The 21,828-nt window shown below is 38.5% G+C and overlaps 1 protein-coding gene across 2 annotated transcripts in view; it reads left to right on the top strand.

Moving 5' to 3' along the window:
- sema3fb (sema domain, immunoglobulin domain (Ig), short basic domain, secreted, (semaphorin) 3Fb) overlaps window positions 1–21,828 on the top strand; it is a 161,408-nt gene that overhangs the window by 1,302 nt on the left and 138,278 nt on the right. For both annotated transcript variants that reach the window (XM_084395714.1, XM_084395713.1), the window contains exon 2: window positions 1,569–1,722. In XM_084395714.1, coding sequence (XP_084251840.1) covers window positions 1,611–1,722 — 112 coding nt within the window. In that variant the 5' untranslated portion in view covers window positions 1,569–1,610. The remainder of the gene's footprint in view (window positions 1–1,568; window positions 1,723–21,828) is intronic.

Genomic DNA, 21,828 nt, shown 5'->3' with positions numbered 1-21,828 from the left:
TTTCTTGAGTTACAAGTAGCAGAAGAGACCATTCTATTCATATTTTTATTGAATCTAGATTTTATGTTTTAAATTTGTCATCAGAATTGATTAAATCGGTAAATCGTTTTTTTTTTAATATAGTTAATAAATAAATAAGGCTTAAAAGGATAAGCCTTATTTATTTATTTATTAAAAAAAAAAAAAGAAATTGATAGAATCCTCTTTAAGTGGCATTTTAAGATTAGAACTAATTAAAAGATCAAAAAGTAAAAAGAAATGGGACTAAATGTTTCTTGCTATCCCACATTTTTTTCACTTAATATTTTGCCTGTTCTTAAAAAAGCATTAAAAGCCATATATTTTGGGGTTTATGGATTGATTCATTCTTTCAGTGTATTTGTGAGATTGTATCCATAATTGCTTACCTCCAACTGTGTCTGTATGCACTTGTGTTCATATAATTGTTGTTTAATTTCACTGGCTTGTGTGAGGTAAAGAGGCAGAGAATTTAGATAAACAGCCGGACAGTTAACAAATTGCCTGCAAATAGCTGAGGTTTAAACAGCTGCTTCCACTCATAAACGCTCTGCGGCCAGGCAGCGCTTTTTGGACAGATCGTCTTCCGCCAGAACTACTTTTTCTGTTCTGAGATGTTTGCTCCTTCTTAAAAAATAAGAAAGAAAATATGACGCATATACAGTTGTGATTGATGTCAATGCTATGTGGGTTTGGGAACGGTCTCGTTGATTCAGTTATCCGAACAGATTTAAGGTTTTAAGGTTATGTCACGCCACCACTGAGCAACACGAGTGCAGCCCCTCTATGGGTGGCAGCCTTGTTCCTGCCCATGTGAAAGAGATGGACTATGTGGCAGCAGTGGGGTTTGTCAACATAGTCCCTTGGGGAATATCCCTTTGCTGTATGTTTCAAACAAATGTAACCAAACCCTTATTTTTTGGTGAAATGTTTACTGTGGAGGGCCTCTTAGCTTCTCTTAATAAAGCAGGGAGCCCAGAGGTAAAACTGGAACTTTAAACTATCTGGAATAGCCTACATATAGTACACGCGAACAAGATTTCAGATATAACTTTGGATTTTTCTTAGACATTTAGAGAATGCATAGGGAAAATTCATTGCATATTTGTCTTAATCTTTTGTTCTTCATTTGATAAGTTATTGCTGATGTGATCATTAATATAAAATCAAATGTGTAAATATTTCTTTAAAAAAGTTTTCCACCTGCTTTCTGTGTGCAGCTTTAACTAAAAGAAATCAGCTGTGAGTTTTGTGAATAAGGTTAAATTATAATGAACCTAATTTACATTGAAAGGAGGTTTGTGCTTTGAAGAATGACAGTGACTTAATTTGAATACAGAGCAGTGCTATTACAGCACTTTTGTTTTGCGAGTGTTTAGTGAATAAATCAAATAAATGTGCTCTGATATACGGCATGCAAATTCGAATTCGACCTACAGTCTGTAACCCAAAGAAATTAACTTTTTATCATTCTGTTTGAGCCATGCTTTACCTTTGGAAAGCAGTATATGAAGTCATATAATTTACAATCATGTGTTTTCTTTCGCCAGTGGCCTCTGCAATTGTGTCTTTCTGACTTCAACGGATGCACCATGCTGTTGGGCAATCCTTGGTCAGTCCAGGTTCTCCTGGCTCTGTCTGTCCTGACGTTGGGTTTGGACAGCGAACCTCAGAGCGCCCCCCGGGTCTTCTTGTCCTTCAAAGGTAGGTTGGCTGTTTGGCTTTCTCTTGATTTGCTTCTGGTTTTCTTTTAGGGATTGCAGCTCCAGTTGTGTGGCCTGTGGTTTGGAGGAACCGTGTGAACGTTCTGGAGTATACTTTTTTTCACATGCTACCTTCTGGTTTTCATGACTGAATTTGATGAGTTGATAAATGTTTTTAGGTTCGGCGGGAAATTCACAGCGTAGATGGATTCTCCGGTCTAACCGCACGCCGAATGAGTGAAAACCCTCCGTGTGTTCCTAATGGCTTTCCCATCAAACATCTTCGATTTTTTTTCTCCCAGCCAGCTGCGTCCACTTTTATCCGGTGTCAGAGTAATTAAAGACACAAACAAGAGTTGAAGAAACAATCATTCCGAAACTTCAACACAGGTCAGAGAAATTTACAGAAAGCCGAACACGCCGTCTCGGTTATTTTCGGTAGTATGTTTTTAAGCACATTTCTGAAATAATCAATTGCAGATGCAAAACAGGAGATGTGAGAAGTTAGTGATGAAATGATGGCAGATGAGCCTACTGTTTTAGCTCAGGGCCTGTACTCTCTCACAGATTCACGCTTCAAGCTGCTTAAAAGGTTTTTACAGCCTGATGCCATAAGATAACCTTTTCATTTCAAAGTCAGTTCCATTCTGACCTAAAAAAAACAATAATGTACACTCTTTAAAATAGAGCTTCTTTATTGGCATCTGTGGTTCCATGAAGAACATTTAACATACAGAACAAATGTTCTTTTGATTATATAAAATGTTTTTCTTCACACTAAGAAAAATAATGGTTATTTTAAGAACCGTTCACTGAAAGGTTCTTTGAGGAACCAAAAACTATTTATTTTTAATAGCGTACATCAAGTACTTGTACAACATCAAGTTCAACTTTTAAACCCAAAAATCCGTATAGCAAACTCTGTAACCTTATAGAATGAAAAATGTGTCTCGCTGAACCTAATGTCAAGTTACCTTCATTTATATAGCGCTTTTAACAATATAGATTGTTTCAAAGCAGCTTTACAGTGATAATAGGAAATTACAGTAACAGAGATTGTTTTGACTTTACAGCAGCTCTAGAATAAAGTTATTGTCCAGCTAAAGTTAGTTTTGATTGATTCTAATGTGTTGCAAAAAGCATTAAAGAAGCTTTAGTTTTAAGAGTTCAATTGGCCAGGCTGTGTCTGGGGTTTTAAAAGCATCTTGTAGAGTTAAATTGTCTAGATCAGCCATGCACATCAATATGCCTCAGGTCTGCACTGCTGGAGATCCGTCCTGCGATTAGCCGTTTCAGAGAAGGGACTACGCAATTCCACTGTTTGCCAAATTCCCCGGCACAGTTCGTTATTCAAGGCTTTTCCCCCCGCTTTAATCAAGATGGATTTAACACTCCACTGAGCATGTTTGTAGATCCAGTCATTTTTGAAGGATTTCAAATATTGGTCCCTCAGAAATCGCTTTACCTCATGAAGCTGTGCTATGCTAGAACCCTGCACCCACACAGTCTATTAGCTCCATGATGTGTAAATTGTACATGTATTGCTACCAACAGGATCTAATGTGGTTATGGTTGAAAGGGTCATGGATTTGTCATTTTGCGGGTTCTCTTGAGAAAAAGCTGATTCATTGCTTACTTGCATACCCCATCAAGTTGGGCGCAGCGTTTTTTGGATCCTGCAGTCGCAGAGCTCTCGAGCCAAACTCGCATTTAGCGCTTTTAATTGGTTTTGGAGAGCAACTGCAAACCTCATCATAAGACAGCACCTGCAGTCCACCCCAAACTGCAGGCCTACTGTTTTCACCACATAACACCTCACAGCAAGCACAGGAATGTGCTAATTATTGTCTAACCCATGCCCATTTTTAGATTTCTAAACCTCCCTTCTCACTTGAGTTCAATTTGTGTGCATTATATGATCATTGAAGCGTTTCCCTAAAACTTTCCTTGAGTAGCTCTCAAAGCTTTGAAGATCTAAAACCCAACCCGTCTTTGTTTAAGTTAGCTGTGTCAATACGTCGACCGCTCTTAGATACGTTATCAGGTTTTCCACTTTACAGTGCTATTATTCTCAGGAACTCCGTGACATAAGTATACCATGCCAAGCTGAACACGTTTAAGCCTCATGAATCTCGTTTTTGTTTCTCTGTGAGTAAAATGTCCGACTGTCTATGATGCCTTAAATCGAATTGCTCTGTCAACCCACTTTAGGGGTCAAGAGTTGCGACCCCTCACACGAGAGCAGCTCACTTTTCTAGTAAAGCGGTTCCACCCCACTTGGAGAGTAAATCAAAAGCATCTTAATTATTCTTTGAGCTTTGCAACTTCCTTCCCCCTTGCGTTGAACTTCGTCAAGGTTGTTTCCCTCGGGAAAATCTCCCATGATGCCAACGGTGAGGGTTTTTAAACCAGTGGCAGATGTGGTACCTTTTCCATATCAGATTTAGGAGAAACCCAATCCTGTTTGGTCTGTGTAGAAATGGATTGTCATGGTAAATGAGATGACACTGATTCAGTGATGATTAATCAAACCGTTGGCTGGATCCAGATGCCCGTTTTCAGTCGTATTGTATGCATGAGTTAATTATTTGAGCCAACGGAGGGTTATCAACCACAGCTCATTTGATGTAAATTGACGCTGTTTGAATGTGTGATTTAATTCCGTGTCTTGTCCCCAACGTTGAAAGGTAACCCAGCATGCACAATTGATTTAGAGCCGTAGGAGTCTGTGTCGCCAGCTTCCCTCTAGGGGGTTCTGACCCCTTCAACTATACGGACACACACACATCCCACTGGGTGCTTTGGCTAGTGTTGGCTTAACTTGCTAATCTGATGTCAGTATTGCTGCTTTTCTAAAAGGGTCTGGGACTGATTAGAGTAAGTAAACATGGCTCTGGATAAGTGTAAAAGAGTGATGTCCTAAAATGTTTAAGTTCTCGTGCTTGGAGAATTCATAGGTGGAACCGTTGAGCTCATGCTGTTGTGACGCAATAGCGTTCAAAGTTGACTTTAAAGCTTTTAATGACATGCATGTGAAATATGCTCCCTGTTTCAGTTTGACCCCGGTAAATGGTATTGTACAGGTGACATTGGGTTTAAATTCATCCTGGCACAAAACCATAGTAGGCTTTCTGCTGATATTTTTTCTGCAAAGCCAGTTTAAAAGAATAATTTGAGCCTGGTGGCAGTGTGAATTAGGGGTAGATTGGGTCTGTTCACAGTACTGTGATCATTTCTGTATTCTTTTTTTATTGAATTGTAAAGGGTAGCAGATAGCAACATGTACAGATCTCAGTTTATGCCAGGTTTATTATATTTTAATGCAGGGGTAAAGTCAATGAGAAAAAGTCCACCAAAAAAATTGTCAGCCAATCAGAAAAATTGGTGGTAATTTGGTCATTGTTTTTGCATCCCAGTTTATTTCAATGGATGCCATTTTTACACTGATCTTAGAGCGGTTTACCAATAATCCAGTTGATATTGTGACAAAATCAGCAACACTGTTGTCAGATCAGCAAAAAGGGCGTTGAAAACCCCCATGCAAATGTTCTGAAGTTAAGTAGCATGGATCATTGTCATGTCTTTGAGTGGCACAGTTTACTAATTCATAATGTACACATACTTTCTACATTTAAAAATACAATTGGACACATGTAGAAGTTAGTTTTTTTTTTTTTTTGTTCTTCAAGTAACATCTCAGCTTTTAAGTGACCTGCATTTTGATCAGAATTGAACCTTGGGAACTGGACGAAACCAGGGAGCCCCATACCAGTCTCAGCTTGTTTTTACTTATGCGGTTAACCGCTATGCCACACATGTGGCATTCATAGTTGCCCATAAAATATCATTTTTAATTTCGTAAAATAACTACTTTGAGGTGTCGGTTTTGGCCAAAGTGGTGGTGAACATTACACGTCTCATTGACTATTACACCCAATACAACAATAACAAATATAGCCATAATACACTATAATTAGTGTGCTAAAAGTGTCTGCCAGCAGGGGAAACAGCACTTATATGATGAAAACAGAACTGCTTATGGACAGGTTATGGGCAAGTGGGAATATTTATTTTTTACCAGCGGAGTCATATATCTAGGTACACCACAACACTAAAAAATATTTCCAGGTGTTTTTCCAGCTAATGCACATGCACCTTCTAGAGTAAATCATTATTATTATCAGAAACTCATTGGCTCTTTTAATTAAAAGATGGGGCTTCATTTCTGTAGCTGCACTTTTGAGCATTCTTTTTTATTTCAGCGCTCCGTGATCTCCCTCTAATGTGTCTGATGTCATCCGATCTCTATAAACAGTTCTGTGCTGTCATGTAAAATCAGGTCATTTGAAATGAAGTCAGTCGAGAGTGATTTGTTCTCCAGGCCTTTAAGTATCCGCTTTTATAGGAGGAACACTGGACGCATTGTATTTGAGAGGGGTAATGATCATTCAAACCTGGCATTGCGACCACATGAGGATCTCAAGAGGAGATCTGATAAGGATGAATAGACAGATGGATGATAAGGGGAAAAGAGCCATTTGGAAGAGTCCCTCTTTCTTATTTTCTAGCTCTTTTTCTCTTTCTTTCCATCTAAGCCATTTCCTCAGAGGCTGTTCGGATTTCAGGAAAACACTGTCTTGCGACACTGGAGGCTCCAATTCACTTTGAGGGCCTTTGGCATTCGAGACTGTGAGACCGTTAACCCTGTGAGGGTGTTCCTGCCCTCTATGCACAAATGGGCTAGGTCATAGTCCTGTATTAAAATAGCTGCTCTGGGTAAAGATAAGTAGTGCAGACTTACTGGCCCCTACGAGTACTTACAATCACAGAAAGGGCACTTTCAAGAACAATTTTCTTTCTTTTCTTTATAAAAGTAAGCAATATTGCTGTGTTGTTAATGTGCTTTATATGTGGCTGTCTATGTATGGTGTGTTAATTCTTCCTTGTCTTGCGATTTGTGCATATGGAAGTGTTAAGATGGTTTAACAGGTTTTTTGATAAAATGCCAGTAGCAAAAATGGTGTTAGAGTATGTATTTTTAATTCATTTACATGAATCAGTTCAAACTCATTCATTTACTGTCATGGAAAGTCATTCCGTGCCATTTATCATGCTACTACAGTATATGTACAAAGTACAAAGGCTGTAATAGTATATCAATCAGTCCTACTCAAAATGAATTTATTCTGTTGCAGACTAAACAGAACAATTGCTTTGATCCACTTCATGCACAGATCAGATTCTGCTGACATGCACAGAACCGCTCTAAAACAGGGGAATATGACCAGCAATTTTGGTTGCTCAACACCATTGACCCACATTCAGTGTATCTGACTGCACAGGCCGGCATGGTTCATTAATCTGGAGTGATATGATGATGTCTTGACTCTTTCCCACAAACCTCTGCTCTAATCCGTGTAGCTGCATCATAATGCAGGCCGTTTGCATCTCATCAGGACACGGGCAGCAGCTGGACCTAAAAAAAAAACCTCACAAACCCGGAGCATGCACTGCAAGCGCTCAGAGTGAGGTCAGCGGATTATCACTGCCCTTTCACACGAGTTTCAGGTCAGCCGGTTCAGTGTGACTGTAGATAGAGGGAACGGCTTCTGAGGCTGCGATATGATGAATCTCTCTGCCAAAGGCATCAAATCTCTAATTATTTTAAGAATGATAATCAAGCACCTTACCTCTATTCTCAATACTGTAATGCAAAGGAAATATTATTTAATCATTTATTAATTTAAATTGCAAATTATCATTTAAATATTTGTTGTATTGCCTTTATGCTTATTTTATTTAAAGAAAATAAATAAAATACTTTTTTTATTTTTTTGCTGTATTACCATTTGAATATTTTAAGTAAAACATTTTACTAACCTTTATTTTAACTGCCATTTTAATTACATTTACAATAATTAGAATGCAATGAGAATCATCATTGCTGCAATGCAAAATCCTTCATTTTCTTTATGCTGAAAATATTTTCTTATTCTGTTTGTTGTTCTTTAGATTTTTGGGTGAAATATGACCCCGGCAATTTTTTTTAAACCCCCACCCCAAATGTTTTCGTTCTTTTAAAAATATCTTAGTCTTAAAACAAACTTGTCCACTCAGAGTGTTTCTTAATATAATTTGTCATGGTATTCCTTTAGTTTAAAAGGACATTCCTTTAGGTCAAAGGGGTTTAGAATGACATGTGCTGAGTCAATGATGATAAAGCTTTTATATTTGGGAAGATTTCCTGTTTATAGGCACTGGATGCTACTAGTTATTTCATACAGTCAGATGTGTCCAACACTGGAAATTTTTATGGTGCGTCTGCATATCAGAACTCGCATAGGTGGTCCTCATTTCTCATTGTGTGTCTGTGTGTGTCTGTCTGTTTGTGTGTTCCATGGGATTTACTGCTGGTCTGTCTGCAGATGCTGGAGATGGATGTTTATGTAGACACCTGGTGAGGATGAAGTGTGTCGTACTTGCGCACATACAGCCATAGGGATTCTCACTTAATGAAGTGTTTATTCATCTGAGGTCACAGGAACTATAGGTGACTGTATGTTCACTACAAAATGGCTCTTTAGAATTGGCCTACTTGATTTTAATTGGTCAGTCACTTCATTCTGCTGTAAAAAATGTTTGTATCTTGTCCCAGGCAACCAATTTCTACACAGCTGTGCTAGTTTAAATATCCTGTATTTTGTTGAGTCAACTCAAATCAATACTTCATGTTGGTCAGTATTTTATATTTCAATCAGTTTTGTTTATTTGGTTAGTAGCCGTGAAATAAGAGGGATCCATGTCATTATCACAAAATAAACCCTTTCAGCGTGATAAAATCTAGTTTATTTTGCGATAATGACCATCTGACTATACATTAGCACTTGTATATTTGACTTGACTATACTTGCATGTATATTTTCTCTTGCATTTTGCCTTGGTTCTCTCTCGTTTTCTCTCTTTCTGTCTTCTCACTCTCTTTTTGTCTTTCCCCATAACTCCTTTCTCTTCTCTCATCTGATCCGTTGACACGGGGGAATCTCAGGGAGGCCGAATACTCTGAATTCTTGGGGCGGCAGCAGTGCACACTTTTAGCTCTCACAGGAAGAGTGATGTTGAGTTTACCGTGGCCTCCCTTCTGGACTCTCACCTGTGCGCTTCTGGGGGTTTTGGGTTTCGCCGTCTGTCAGAGCTCAGCTGTGATTAAACTGGGATCATTCCTCAGCAGGAACACTCAGGGATGCCACTCCACACTTCTTTATTTCATTCCTTCTGGTCTATGTGCCACACTGGAGAGTGACTCAGGAAATCACATTCATGTTTAACTTGAACAATAACTGAGTCAGTTATTTTTCTCATTGTTGTCACGATATCACCCAAGAAATATCGGTGGGTTTCACAAAATTAAGATTTTGCAATTACAATTAAGCACTCACTGCTGATTCTCCATACTGTAATGTGAAAAATATTAATTAAAATGATCTATACATAATTGAATTTATTATTAAATTGCCTTTATGATGATTTTATTACAAAAACAATTGCAGTGTTTTGTGAAGTTTATCTGTAGATTCTTTCTAATAGGAACAAACTATGCAACCAGCAACAACAGCAAATGACCAAATATTGAAAATCTGAAATCACTTGCCTACAAAACTGACTCTTTATCTAAGATACCTGTGGCTTTGAATTCAACCCTAGATTTAAATGGAGTATATTTAGATCTAATGCTATCGTTCTCAGATTAAAGTGTCGGATAGAATAATGGTCTAGTGGGATTAAGAGAGAGTGATTATTACTGACACGTGTTTGTTGTGCCGTGAGCGGAAACGTTGTGTGTGTGAGTGGAATGCAGTGGAAAATAAGCTGAGAATGCTCAGTGGGGGGGGGTGAGAGGTGATTTTTAGCATGTCTTAATTAGGTCTTGACCAGAGAATTGTCTCTCATATCTAGTTTGAGCCATAATTTCGATCATGTCTATGAGTTTTATATACATTTAGAGTATAATTTGTATTTCATAACCATTTGATCGTCATAGTAGGATAAAGAAATCCTGAATCGCTGTGCTGTCATTGGCCACCCATGAAATGATAGTGACCAATGAGAAAATCACAGTTTTGATTATAATTATCTAAAAAATATAGAACTGAATGGATTTTCTTATTTGAAAGGTAGAAATTTGTATTTGTATGGTTCACAAGACATTTTATTGCACATATTGTTTGATTCATTTTAATGCAAAATATAAGGCAGAACATGTGCTGTTATAATGTCTACAGTTCAGCATCATTCAGAGTTTGGAAAATTTTCCCAGAACGTCCTCCTGTGAAGTTTTGGAGGAGCTCTGACCTCTCCGTGGGATGGGGTCAAGAGCACGCTCTATTTAATGAGCTGGGCATCATTAATCAGCACGCTGTCAGTCATTCACCCACTAGATCTGCTCATCTCAGATATTTTCAGATTTAGATTCTAGAGATGATCTGGATTTGCTTTAGTTTGCCTGATTTACAGTGTGTATGCCTGAAAATAATGCTCATTTCTCAGTTGATTAAACCATGCAACATGAAGAAACTTGTTATAAGTTTTTCTCAAAGTCAATAATGAGTCATCGGGAACCAGAATGACAGTTCATGGAATGAGCTCTAAAGAAGGAAGCCAAAACATGAAAAAATATCCAATGTTTTCTAACCCTCCTGCTTTACTTAATCTTGTTCTCAATCAGTCCCCCAGCCTTTCAGTCTGTAGTGGTGTGGAGAGGACACAACATTTGTGAAGTGTGGAACTCAGCGTCCGCCCCTGCATCAGGAGACTTTGAAGCCTTCATTGAGATGCTGATTCACGTTCTTCAGTCACCCGACACTGCATGCTTTTCGAGTGGGTGGCAATTGTCATGGAAGGAGATGAGCTCTCATCTGCTCTCATTGAAGCCGTGCCAGGTCCTCCCTAGTCTCCACCACTGACCCTCCACCCACAATCCACCCCTGTTCCTGGTGGGAAATGGGTGGAGGTATGGCTTTGTGAGAAGATCAACTTTTTAAGTTCCCTGTGGACTGTGGAATTGGCCAGGAGTCGGGGGCGTATTGTAGACCTAGGGGTCCAAAAGGATGGAATGAAAATGGGACGGGGCTTCACACATCCCTTGTTGTTGTTGTTTCGTCTCGCCCCTGCGTTCATCCACATAAGAAGGGCGAGCGGGCGGGCGTGAGTGGTGAGAGGGCATTTGTGTGGGTTCATCGTTCCATTCACAGCAGTTCATTCACATTCTGGGAGATCTGGGGGTGGGCTTGTGACTGGCACTGGGCCTTTATTTTCCATCAATGAGTGCCTTGCACAGTGTGCCACAGAGCAACACACACACTTTACACATACACATTAACCTCTAACTTATGAACGTATAGAGGGAACGGAGGATGGCAGAATTTGTGTAGAAAGGAAACTTTGAAATGAATGTCATCGATCAAAAAATAAATTCAATCTGAAGAGCATGCAGCATCTGAATTAGTTGTATGTGTTGCTTAAAGACATAAATTCAAAGCTGACCCAATTTCATTTTCTTATAATTGTCCCTGGTCTTATTGTGTTTTGATTCATTTGTTATTTAGAAGTTTTTCTTTTTTTTATATCAGATGGAATTTAGTAGCTGTAAAATGCTTAAATCACCAAATATTCACATTAATTTCAATTAGGTTGTGTCAGCCCTATATTTCTGACTAAATATTCTATTAGACTCAGATATATGTCACATTATGGAAGTCAAATGCCTTGCACATGCTGATTCATATAGTTTTTTATGGCATTCTGAACCAAGACAACATACACCTTTGAACTAGCATCAAGATCTTTGAGAACTGATATATCTTATAGAAATTCAAGCCAGTTTAGAACTCAATGGTGGCCAAAGCCTAGAGAGCAGTGTGGCTTATTATTAATGTTTTGTTTATTATTTTATATAATTTACTGACAGCAAATGTTGTTAATGATTGATGCAGATAATTTCCAAATGTCCACACCTTGTCCAATTAATCTTCCTGAACTTTATATCAGTCTATTGCTAATTTGGTTCCACCCCAGATGTACCATATAACCAAAGTAAGGAGAGATTTTCAACTTATTTGTGTTTCTTTAAGAAAGGCATTGTCATTTCACCCCAAACTCCTCCTTGCATCTAACGGCCAAGACCAGAGTCCTTCAAAATGCAAAATGATGGGTCTTTTCTCTGATGGTGTATGTTTTAACCCACTCCTCTCACATCAAAGCAAGGCCACTCAGTAGGTAAACGCACTTTATTCCAAGTCCCATTCACATAGCCCGTTTCCCCCCAAGCAAGGTGCACTGCTCCGCGAGACCCGTCAAAGGAGCTCTTTTGTTTTGTAAATATATAAGCCCAGGGGAGGTTTTGCCACATAAAGTCCCTGTTTAACTTCTTAACTTGACCACTTGTTGCCCCGCTTAGCGTCTGAATGGTTGTTAATGAATACTTTATTGCCACTTTGCCGCATGCATCACGGCGACTTAGTTTAATTTCTCAATCCAGGCGCCCTGTGGCGTTTCCCAGAGAAGTGGGGAAACGACACATTTGCATTTCCTTTCTGTGGAAAACACAAACGTGGGATGAGTACAAGTGAGGGAAAGACTTGCACACACAAAGACGAGAGCAGAGAGATTGCAAAGGAGGATGGCGTGCATGGAAGGGGGCAGGAGTTGAATTTGCTTTGGTGTGTGTGTGTGTGTGTGTTTGTGTGGTTGTCCAGGATGGGGATACAGTAGGAATCAGATTTCCCTCCAGACCCTAAGGTTGATGCCTCAGCAATCTTCCTGTTACGTCGGTCCTGTTTGGACATGTTTAGAATTTATCTTCCGTGCACACACTTGTTAATGTGAGCGTTGAGTTACAGTCTATATTCTTGCTGTTGAGTAAATGTGTGCTGGTGGCTCTTGGGTGTCGTGAAGCAAGTGTATAATCAGGCTGTGCTCCAGATGTGTGTGGAAGCCATCATTTTTATTCTCACTGCCATTAAGAACATATCCTGACTCACAGGGATTGTATTTGTGTTAACGTGTAAGTGTGTGACCGCTGCCACGGGATTATGATTGTCATCACCCACTTCTCATGGTTTATTTTCTGTACAAAATGACTAATAACTCCATCAATTAGCCAGTAGAACAGCTGCAGTGATGATAATGGACTATTTAAATATCCCAATGCTTTCAGAAATAATTTTTTTGGAAACTTATTTTCATATTGCATCATATTCATGACTCATTGAAATGTTTTTACAATATGTGGAAATCTAAAACCAATCCACCCAACGGAAATAATAACGTCACTTTCCTCTAACTTGGTTTAATGTGATGAATTTTGAGGGTCAAGTTGTCTTTCTGGGCTTCTGATTTTGTGGCTGGTTAAGGCAAGACAAAAAAAAACATAGAAGAGATTTGATTTGTTGCTTGATGTTTTGTGTTGCACCTTGTTAAAATTCAGTGTTAGTGATAGTTCAGTATTAAAGTGTTCCTTATGTTCCTAATGTTCATCATGCAAAGAAGCAAAAAGAGCAACGCTTGCCCCAGTGACGCAGAATTGATCAACTTTAATTGATTGGAACTAATTAGCAGTGTAGAGATAAACAATGATGAGCAGAGACTCTTCTAATGACACTCTAGGGGAAAATAAATGTCAGAGGAACTCGTTTAAAAGGCCAGGCAAGGTTTGTTCTCATGTATGCGTGTTTACGTCTCTTTAAGGCTGAGTTCATAAGTTCCTCATCGCCCTTTAAATGATCCCTAAGACCTATAGTAATCAGACCACTTTAGAACGGTTCATTTTGGTGACTGACAACTGAAAGATGTAGTCATTTTTGCTACGTTGGGCCTATATAAGTGTAGATATTGTTTGATATTATCTATTGACAATATTGTTAATTTTGTTTATATTGGTTTATACTACTACTACTACTACTACTACTACTACTACTACTACTACTACTACTACTAAATAATAATAATAATAATAATAATAACAGTAGTAATTAATTTATTATATTAAATATTTTAGGTTTATAATAATTATATTATTTATTATTATTATTATTATTATTATTATTATTAATAATATTAATATATTAATTGTTTGTATTAATGTTATTTAATAATAATAAAATATTAAACATGATGTTTAATTATATTATTTAATAATAATGAATAAATAACATTAAGCATATAAAAAATATTGTTAATGATATTTTATATATTAATAATAATCATAATAATACATTTATTATTATTATTATTATGGCGTTATTTTCATTTTTTTCTGTTACGCTTCTCTAATGGTGGATCTTAAAATTCTATGTATTTTAGCAAGTTATTTACCTGTGAAAACTGTTTTTTTTTTTTTTTTTGGTGGGTGTCTGAAGAATACCATTACTCCACTGTATATGTCATTGCTAGATCTGATATTATTAGAACCAATTATTTAGTTAGGATTTAGTTGAAAAGTGTGAATGTATTTTAAATTATTATTATGGTGGCAGCGAGGCATGTTTTGCTTGAGCAAGTTCCTAAGTCATGGTGTCACTACTGATTATGTTAATTAAAGTACAACATGCACTCGTGCCAAAAATCTCTTACCTGAAGCCCAAACCTGCTCTAGATCAGGACACATTTGTCCAGCCATGACAGACCTGCGTTACAGCCCTCTCTTGGTTATGTGCCAGCGTGCATTGCCAAAGCGGTCCCTGTTCAGGCCTGGAAAAAACTAACAGTTTGCTTGGAGTTACAGAGCTGGCATCAGTCGACGACGTCTAACAACTGAGAGGTGACTTTAACAGCCTTCATCTGTTCTGATTTATGGCATTTCATTAGAATGCAGGAAAAAGCACTACAAGATCTTGTGGCTGGTCCACTGTGTCCAAGGTCTTCACCGCTCTTTACTCTGTGACAGAATTAATTGCTGGAAACTTCAAGTGGAGCTAGATGGACGACCTCTTCTAAGATTCGGTTCTTAGTTTTGACAAGCTACGGTTAAGAGGGCACGCAAGTCCAGCGCTGTTTGATGGCAATCACATCACGCCGATGGTCACGGAAACCGCTGGAAAATATGATGTTTAAAACTTGTCATCTCAGGCCCATGCACTTCTCAACATAGACTTCAATTTGTTTCTCTCGCTACGTCTCGCTGTAGGTGATTTGTATTATTTCCAGTTGTGCTTATAATGGCTCGGCTGTATGCAGAAACAGAGGGTTGGTTTTGGACTAGAGTTCAGTTCTATGAGAGATCTGTTCCCAGATGGAGTCCAACTTGATTTAGAGTTCACACGTTTATTATTTTGATATGAACAAGACCGTTTTCTCCCATAGCCAGTCAGAAGTCTCTCAGTAGAACAGTATTTTCACTGCAAATTAAAACGATGAAAATGTGATCTTTTATGAGTGGATAAAAGAAGCCATTACAAATCAAAATGATTGTAAAATTAAGGATTTACATTCTCGGTGACAACACATATTCAGAATAATTGTTCTCAAAGCCAAAGTACAGTGAGCTGCTTTAATGAATTTCCTAGTGAAACCTGATCATTTTGGGTTCGTACTATTTATATTTCTCAGTAGCAAATAGGCTTTAATTACATCATGAAATTATTTACTAGTTGCTTGTTGGATGGATGACTGTGGAATCAAGAGGAGGGACCATTCTAGAGAGTTTTATTGGACTGAAATCTGTGCAATGGGTGCTTTCCTCTCAATAACAAAATAAACGCACAACAGAAATTACAGCGGGGGGTAAACCGCAGTTAAGAAAGCATCTGATCATAGCGATGTTGATGTTTGCACAAGCTTTGCAATTCGGCACTCCAGTAAAGTCACGTTGCATTTATTTATATAGCACTTTATACAATAGATTGCTTAAACACAAGCAGCTCTACAGTTTTAAACATGAAACAGTGTCAGTGTCTCTTTCAATTAGAATTACAACTTGAAGCATCTCTCCGTTTGTGTTCATGCATGTTTTCACTTGTGGACGTCCAACCTCGACGGACTGAACAGATGAAATGAACGGGAGAATATTTCCACGTCTCTATAAAGGCTGAGCTTCAGAGCACACCTATTATGTGGTCGCCATGGATCAATGGCAGTACGAAAGGGTTTGCCAGCCGGAGTGAACTTAAATATCGCTTTAGAAAGATGATGTTTTAATCTCCTAAAACAAACTCCAAACTAAGTTTTTCAAAATGAGGTCACACTAGTATGTTCTTCTGTTGCACTTGAAGTATATTGGGGCCTAAACTTAGAGACATGACAAAAAAAAAAATCTAAATTGACCATTTACATAATAAATGTCCACATCTTAATGTGCCAAGGAAAGCTGGTAACGGGATACATCCAAGTTGTCTTAAATATATTTTGAACATATTTTATGTAGGCTAAAGGAAAACACACTTTAGAGATGTTCAGCCAAAAGACTGGGATTTACGATCCACAAGCCAGAGTTTGCAGTGAATCCTTGGAGGACTGAATTACGACTTAATCCCTTTAATGAAATACTTTGTGCTGTAATCTGTCGAACAAGAAGTTGGAGACTGATACCATTCCCCTCTCTCTAATGTACCACCCAGATTGAACACACACACACAAATGCATACACTCTCAGATTCAGTGCACATGCATAGAGCACCAGTGCATGGCAGCAACTGGGATATCTTCATTAGATGTTTGGTAGACTTCTCCTTTTTAGGTAATTCCTTTCTAGTTTATATTGTACATTTTATATACAGAAGAATCACAATTTACATATTTGAGCTCTCTTAGAACAACTAAATAACCAGCATCTAAAAACTTGTCAAGAAGAAACCGTAATACCATCTGTAAAACAGTTAGTTCACTTTATTGATGCCATTGGCTGAATAGGTCCAACAAAACTTTGCAGATTGAAATATATATGTTTGAATCTATAAACACAGAGTGACATACTGTTTGACGAAGATTAACATAGAACTTATCTGTTTTTAATTTTCTCTATTTTGTGCAGCTCTCCTCTCTTAGAAAACGAAACACCTCCTTCTCTCGCTGGCTCGTTCCATTGAGGAACAGTTTTGCCCGAGGAGGTAGATTAACGTCTTGCTGTGGGAATTTTCAGGCATGCTCGGTTTTTGACTCATCTTGCTTAATTGCTAAAGCAATTAAAATGTTTTCTGCTGAACATCATGGGGTGGCACCTCGGCGGTCTCTCTCTTTTACTCCGTTTTGGCACACTGTTATCTCTGGAAGAGCTGCAGAAGAAAAGTCTAGCGAAACACAACAAACAAGAGGGGAAAAAACCATTGGCTCTTTCCCAAATATGATTAGCAAATCACCCGGAGAAAGAGAGGCTAAACTCTGCCATCTTGATTTAAGGATGTTGCCGAGATTTTAACATGAAAAGGCTTTGACAGATTACATGCCGATGCTGCAGGTAGCTTTGCTGATATTGCGATAGAAAATTACTTGAGAGATTTGGGATTTTGCACATAAGTTACTTCACAACCTGCTAATTTAAAGTCAAATTTGGTTAGTTTTCAGTTGAAATACATGGCCATTATTAAAAACATATTCAGATTTCATCTAACTCTGATCAGTTTGACAGTAATCGGAGAAATTACCTTGACGTGGCCTCTCAGTATGGCTGTTGTGATTGAAATTTATGAGCTTTTATGAGGGTTTCGCTGTTTTGTTGTAAAATGAAGCCAACAATAACAAGCAGTATTAATGGCTAACTCAGTGACGCTAGGTATTTGTTCGCTTTGGCACTGTGTGGGAATTTCATTAATCTCGTTCGCTGGACAAGGGGGCATTCTCAATGGAGACGGTTACGCTCATTTTATGCTTAATTCTGAAAAACTTGGAGACCACAAAGGAGTGTGAGAAAAAGGGAGGTTCTTCTTCACTTGATCTTGCTGAACCGTGACCAGAGACCCAGATAGAGAGATCTTTGCCTCCAAGATTTAGGAACAACGCTCATTTTCCCCTCCACTGGAACTCAATGGGCTTTGGAGATTCTTAGCCATAGGTACTTCATTATATAGCATAGTTCGGTTTTAATTACAAAGCCTCTGATTCGTTGGTTTTGTGTTTTTTTTTTTTTTTTTTTTTTTACCACATACTGACTTGTGGACAATGGTTTCCTTTTGGGTATTTATTATTTCAAGAAAATCACATAAGTGTAAGGTTGGCTTAAGTTTTTGCAACCTAAAGTATGAAGCTATGGAAAAAAATCGAATATTTCCCTGTTAACCGAGACGCTAACTCAGAATACGTGGGGGGAAATACAGCAGTATCTCATGTCTTCATCTTACGGCAGTCTAGCAACCTGACTGCTAGAGGTGAGAGGTCAACCGTTAGGTCATGGTTTAGGATGTCCTGCCTGCCTGTCAAGCCTGATTGGGTGTTTCATCTGTCAATCATGTGTAACTAGAATGAGCTCTGACAGGTTCGAGACTTTGTGAGGGTTGAGATTGCTGGTAGGGGAGAGATGGTAAAGATAAACGAGCTCCTTAGATGGGTGTTAATTTATTGGGCTGTCACTCTTTCCCCTCGCTGTTTATCTTTCACCCCAAACGTGTGAGACCTGAGCCTCAGGGGCTGGAGTTTTATGAGTTGGGGGAGATATTTTGGGATATCTGACAGGCCTGACTGTGGTTAGCTGTTCCTGGAGGCAGAATGTTGAATGCAATTGAAATATCAGTTGCAGGTGATACTCCTTTAAAATATATAATGCCCTACCGTTCAAAATCTATATATTATGATGTCTCAATATTATCAAGAAATTGCCCCCTCATAAAATCTGTGCTCCTGGATAATTATTCCTAGATTATTAACCATCAAATGAATGCTGAATTGTTGTCATGTTCATTTGAGTAGGACTAGTAGGATTCCATTTCCTGAGTTCTTGTATAGAGTCTAGGGAATTGTATATATTTTTTTTTATTCAGACCCTATTTCCTCCTACATATTCCTTTCTGTCCTCTTTTTCATGACTACCATACTACTCCCATTGCACCTTGGGTAATAGATTACATCTCCATGAAACCCCTGTCTGTGCATGCACTTTAAGAAGGTGGTGTTGGCTTATTTTTTTTTGTTATTAATTGGAAGTGTGAGGTCAACCCAAGGATACTCCTAATGGCTGATAGGGAGAATGGATGGTTGGGATTCGGATGATAAAGGGCGGGGAGGGAAGGTTTACACCACTGCTCGGCACTGGGAAGTTATGAGGCCTGGATAATCCAGGTAGACCTCTGATGATGGATGAGAGCTCTCTCTTCTCAGCTTCCCTCTCCTGAGAACAGACCTATAAGTGCACTTCTGTGGGAGGAATTGGGTTTGTTGGGTATCCAAATCTCACTGTAGTGTAAAACAGTATATGGGGTAAGATACAGGAATCTAGGAGTGCAGAACAAAGTTTTGTCTTATATGGCATGTGCATGAGTGAACCGGTCAAGAACATGTCTGGGTAATATTTCACCTCCTGAATCTAAAGGCGTATAAATTATTAAACTACATTTCTCCCAATTCTTAAGCCCAATTCTGCATACTGTAAATGCAAAAAAAATCTCATTCCTATTACTGAAATTAGAAGGTATTTAGACATGATGGTAGTGGTTAAAGGCACACTGTGTAGAAATTGTGTTTTTGTCAAATAGCGACCCCTAGAGTCGCTGTGGAATACTTGCACTGTCGTAAATACTTTCACTTTGATTTGCGATAGTTTGCACGTTGTCTTGATGAATATGCTCGGTTGCTCATCTGCGGTGATGCGTGTTCCAGTAGCGTCGTCATATCTGGCTATAACATATAGCCTATAACACGCTCTCACACGTTTTTTTTTTATTTGTTTTTTTTAGCATTTTTGGGAGGATTACAATTTACATATGTGGTTTCAACAACCAGATGCATTTACACTTGTCCAGTTTCGTCTGGAATGCGGCACAGACCTCCTCCTGAAGTGGTTTGAGCGATCGGATTCAAATCCGTCTTGAATGCGTTTCGGAGGGCATTTACACCTGGTCTTTTCACGATCAGATAGTTATCCGATCTGAGAAAACGCATGAAGTGGCCTGGTGTAAACAGCCCCCATGACAAAAACATACGCACGAAAGCCGGCGAAAACAAACGCTGGTTGCTTGGCCTCTCACGTCCAAATTTGAGGAAGTGGTGAGGGAAGTGACGTATGCCGTAAAGCAGTCGAATTTTGTAGTTCTTTTTGTGCTCGGGTTACTACCCGAACCCCGAAGTTACGTAGTGCCAGTCAAAGCGATACAGACCCCGTCAGGCTATGGCAGACGTGTCATTCAACCTATTGTAAGTTGATGTACCATCACAAGGGTCTTGGAAATATATTATGAAGGTTGAAAAGCTACATAGTGTTCCTTTGAATATGACCTGGACATGTTTTGTAAAGTTCATCCACATGCCCTACCGCAATCGTGGTTAAACTTAATGAAAAGGCCTGAAATTCTCATAAAAACACATGTTCTGTTCTTGGCCTTGCTGTTCAAATGCATAGTAGGATTTCTAGTGGATTTGGAACATCCAAACTTTCCAGGAAAAACACAGATATTTAGAAGATATTTAAAATATATATATATATATATACATTTTGTGAAAGGTGTGCATGCAGATATCAGGTTTTATGGTGGAATGATTTTTAGTCCGAGCAACAGGTCTTTGGGTTTTAGTTGAAGGATAAAGAGGATTATATTGCTCGCATATGATTACAGAAACACTACCTCCGAAATGAAATTGTGTGTTTTATGCATTAGTTTCCATCTTTCTGATTCTAAGCTCATTTTTCTAAATCGTAATATACTTAAAGTGAATATATTTTTGTTGCTATTAAAATAAAATCCTCAATGGACAACAGCAATTCACTCATGTTTAATGGAGTGAAAAAATCAAGAGTATTGCTCATTGCTTTGCATTTCTCTTTAGAAAATCAATAGCAACTGCCAAATCTTGCCAAATCTCTTTCGCATCAGTCAGCTTATGTGAGAGTCCATTATGCCGACTGCAAACTGTGTCAGAGATCAATTTGGCCCGGTTGAGCAGGCCACCAAGGGCATCATAATACAATTTTAATATCATAGAAATCCTCTCATTTATCTCTGGTTTTGTTTGGCACTTGCAGCATTCTGGTTGATGTGGTGTTATCTAGAGCTGAAGTTAAAGATGGAGACAAGAGGATGAGGTTGAAGTGTTGGGCGTACTATCATTGGACGAGGTTGGACAGCCTGTGACCCTCCGTGTCTACTGGCCGTCTGAACGCAGTGCTATGATAACCCTACGACCCTGCTCCCGCTGGAAGCTAATCGGGATGCTTTCTATATCTAAAACACAGCGAGAGACTCGCACGGAGTGTGTCATTGAAGGGATTTATTAGAAGACACTGTCTGTTAGGCCTTTTTTAGGAAAGCATTTGTTCCCACAGCATTAACCTTGGTCAACCAGATTAACCAGAAAGACTGTGGTGGTTAACTGGCATTTTTGGCAATGTTCCACCAGCTAGACCAGCATAAACCAGCATGGAAATTCATGCTGGTATTTTTTTTAGCTGAGAAAATGTGCTGCTTTGTCAATGTTTCCTAATGGACTGTTGGACTTGTATGCAAGCTAAAGGTCTGATATTGATCATTTCATATAAAAACTAAAGCATAGTCTTCCTGATGGTGTAGCAACATGGTAAATCAATATCAATTCTAAGTTTCTGGGTGAGAACGTAAAGCGAGTTCATCAAGCCCAATTTAGGCTCTGGGGAATTGCATCGATAAATCAAAAAATGTCATGAACTTGTTTCTCACACATCATTGATCAAACCAGCTTTTAGGAACCTTCAACCACCCAGCTGGATTTAAAACAACACGAAAGTGAATTGTAGCTCTCTATAATGACTTTCTGCTATTGCAATTGGGCTATTATTTAAAGAAAAATTAGTCTATGTTCTTGTGAATGAATCCACACTCGCCGTACAGCTGCTAACTGATTTTCACTCAATGGCTTTTTTTTTAAAAAATATTGTTTTAAGTTTATAAACGTTATATTGTTCATTATTCATTACACCCTATAGTGTAAATTTTGAACT

The sequence above is a fragment of the Rutilus rutilus genome (genome assembly GCF_951802725.1).
Source record: "Rutilus rutilus genome assembly, chromosome: 22".
NCBI classification, from domain to species: domain Eukaryota; kingdom Metazoa; phylum Chordata; class Actinopteri; order Cypriniformes; family Leuciscidae; genus Rutilus; species Rutilus rutilus.
Note: the sequence above shows the minus strand (reverse complement) of the source record. Positions and strands in the feature narration are given on the sequence as shown.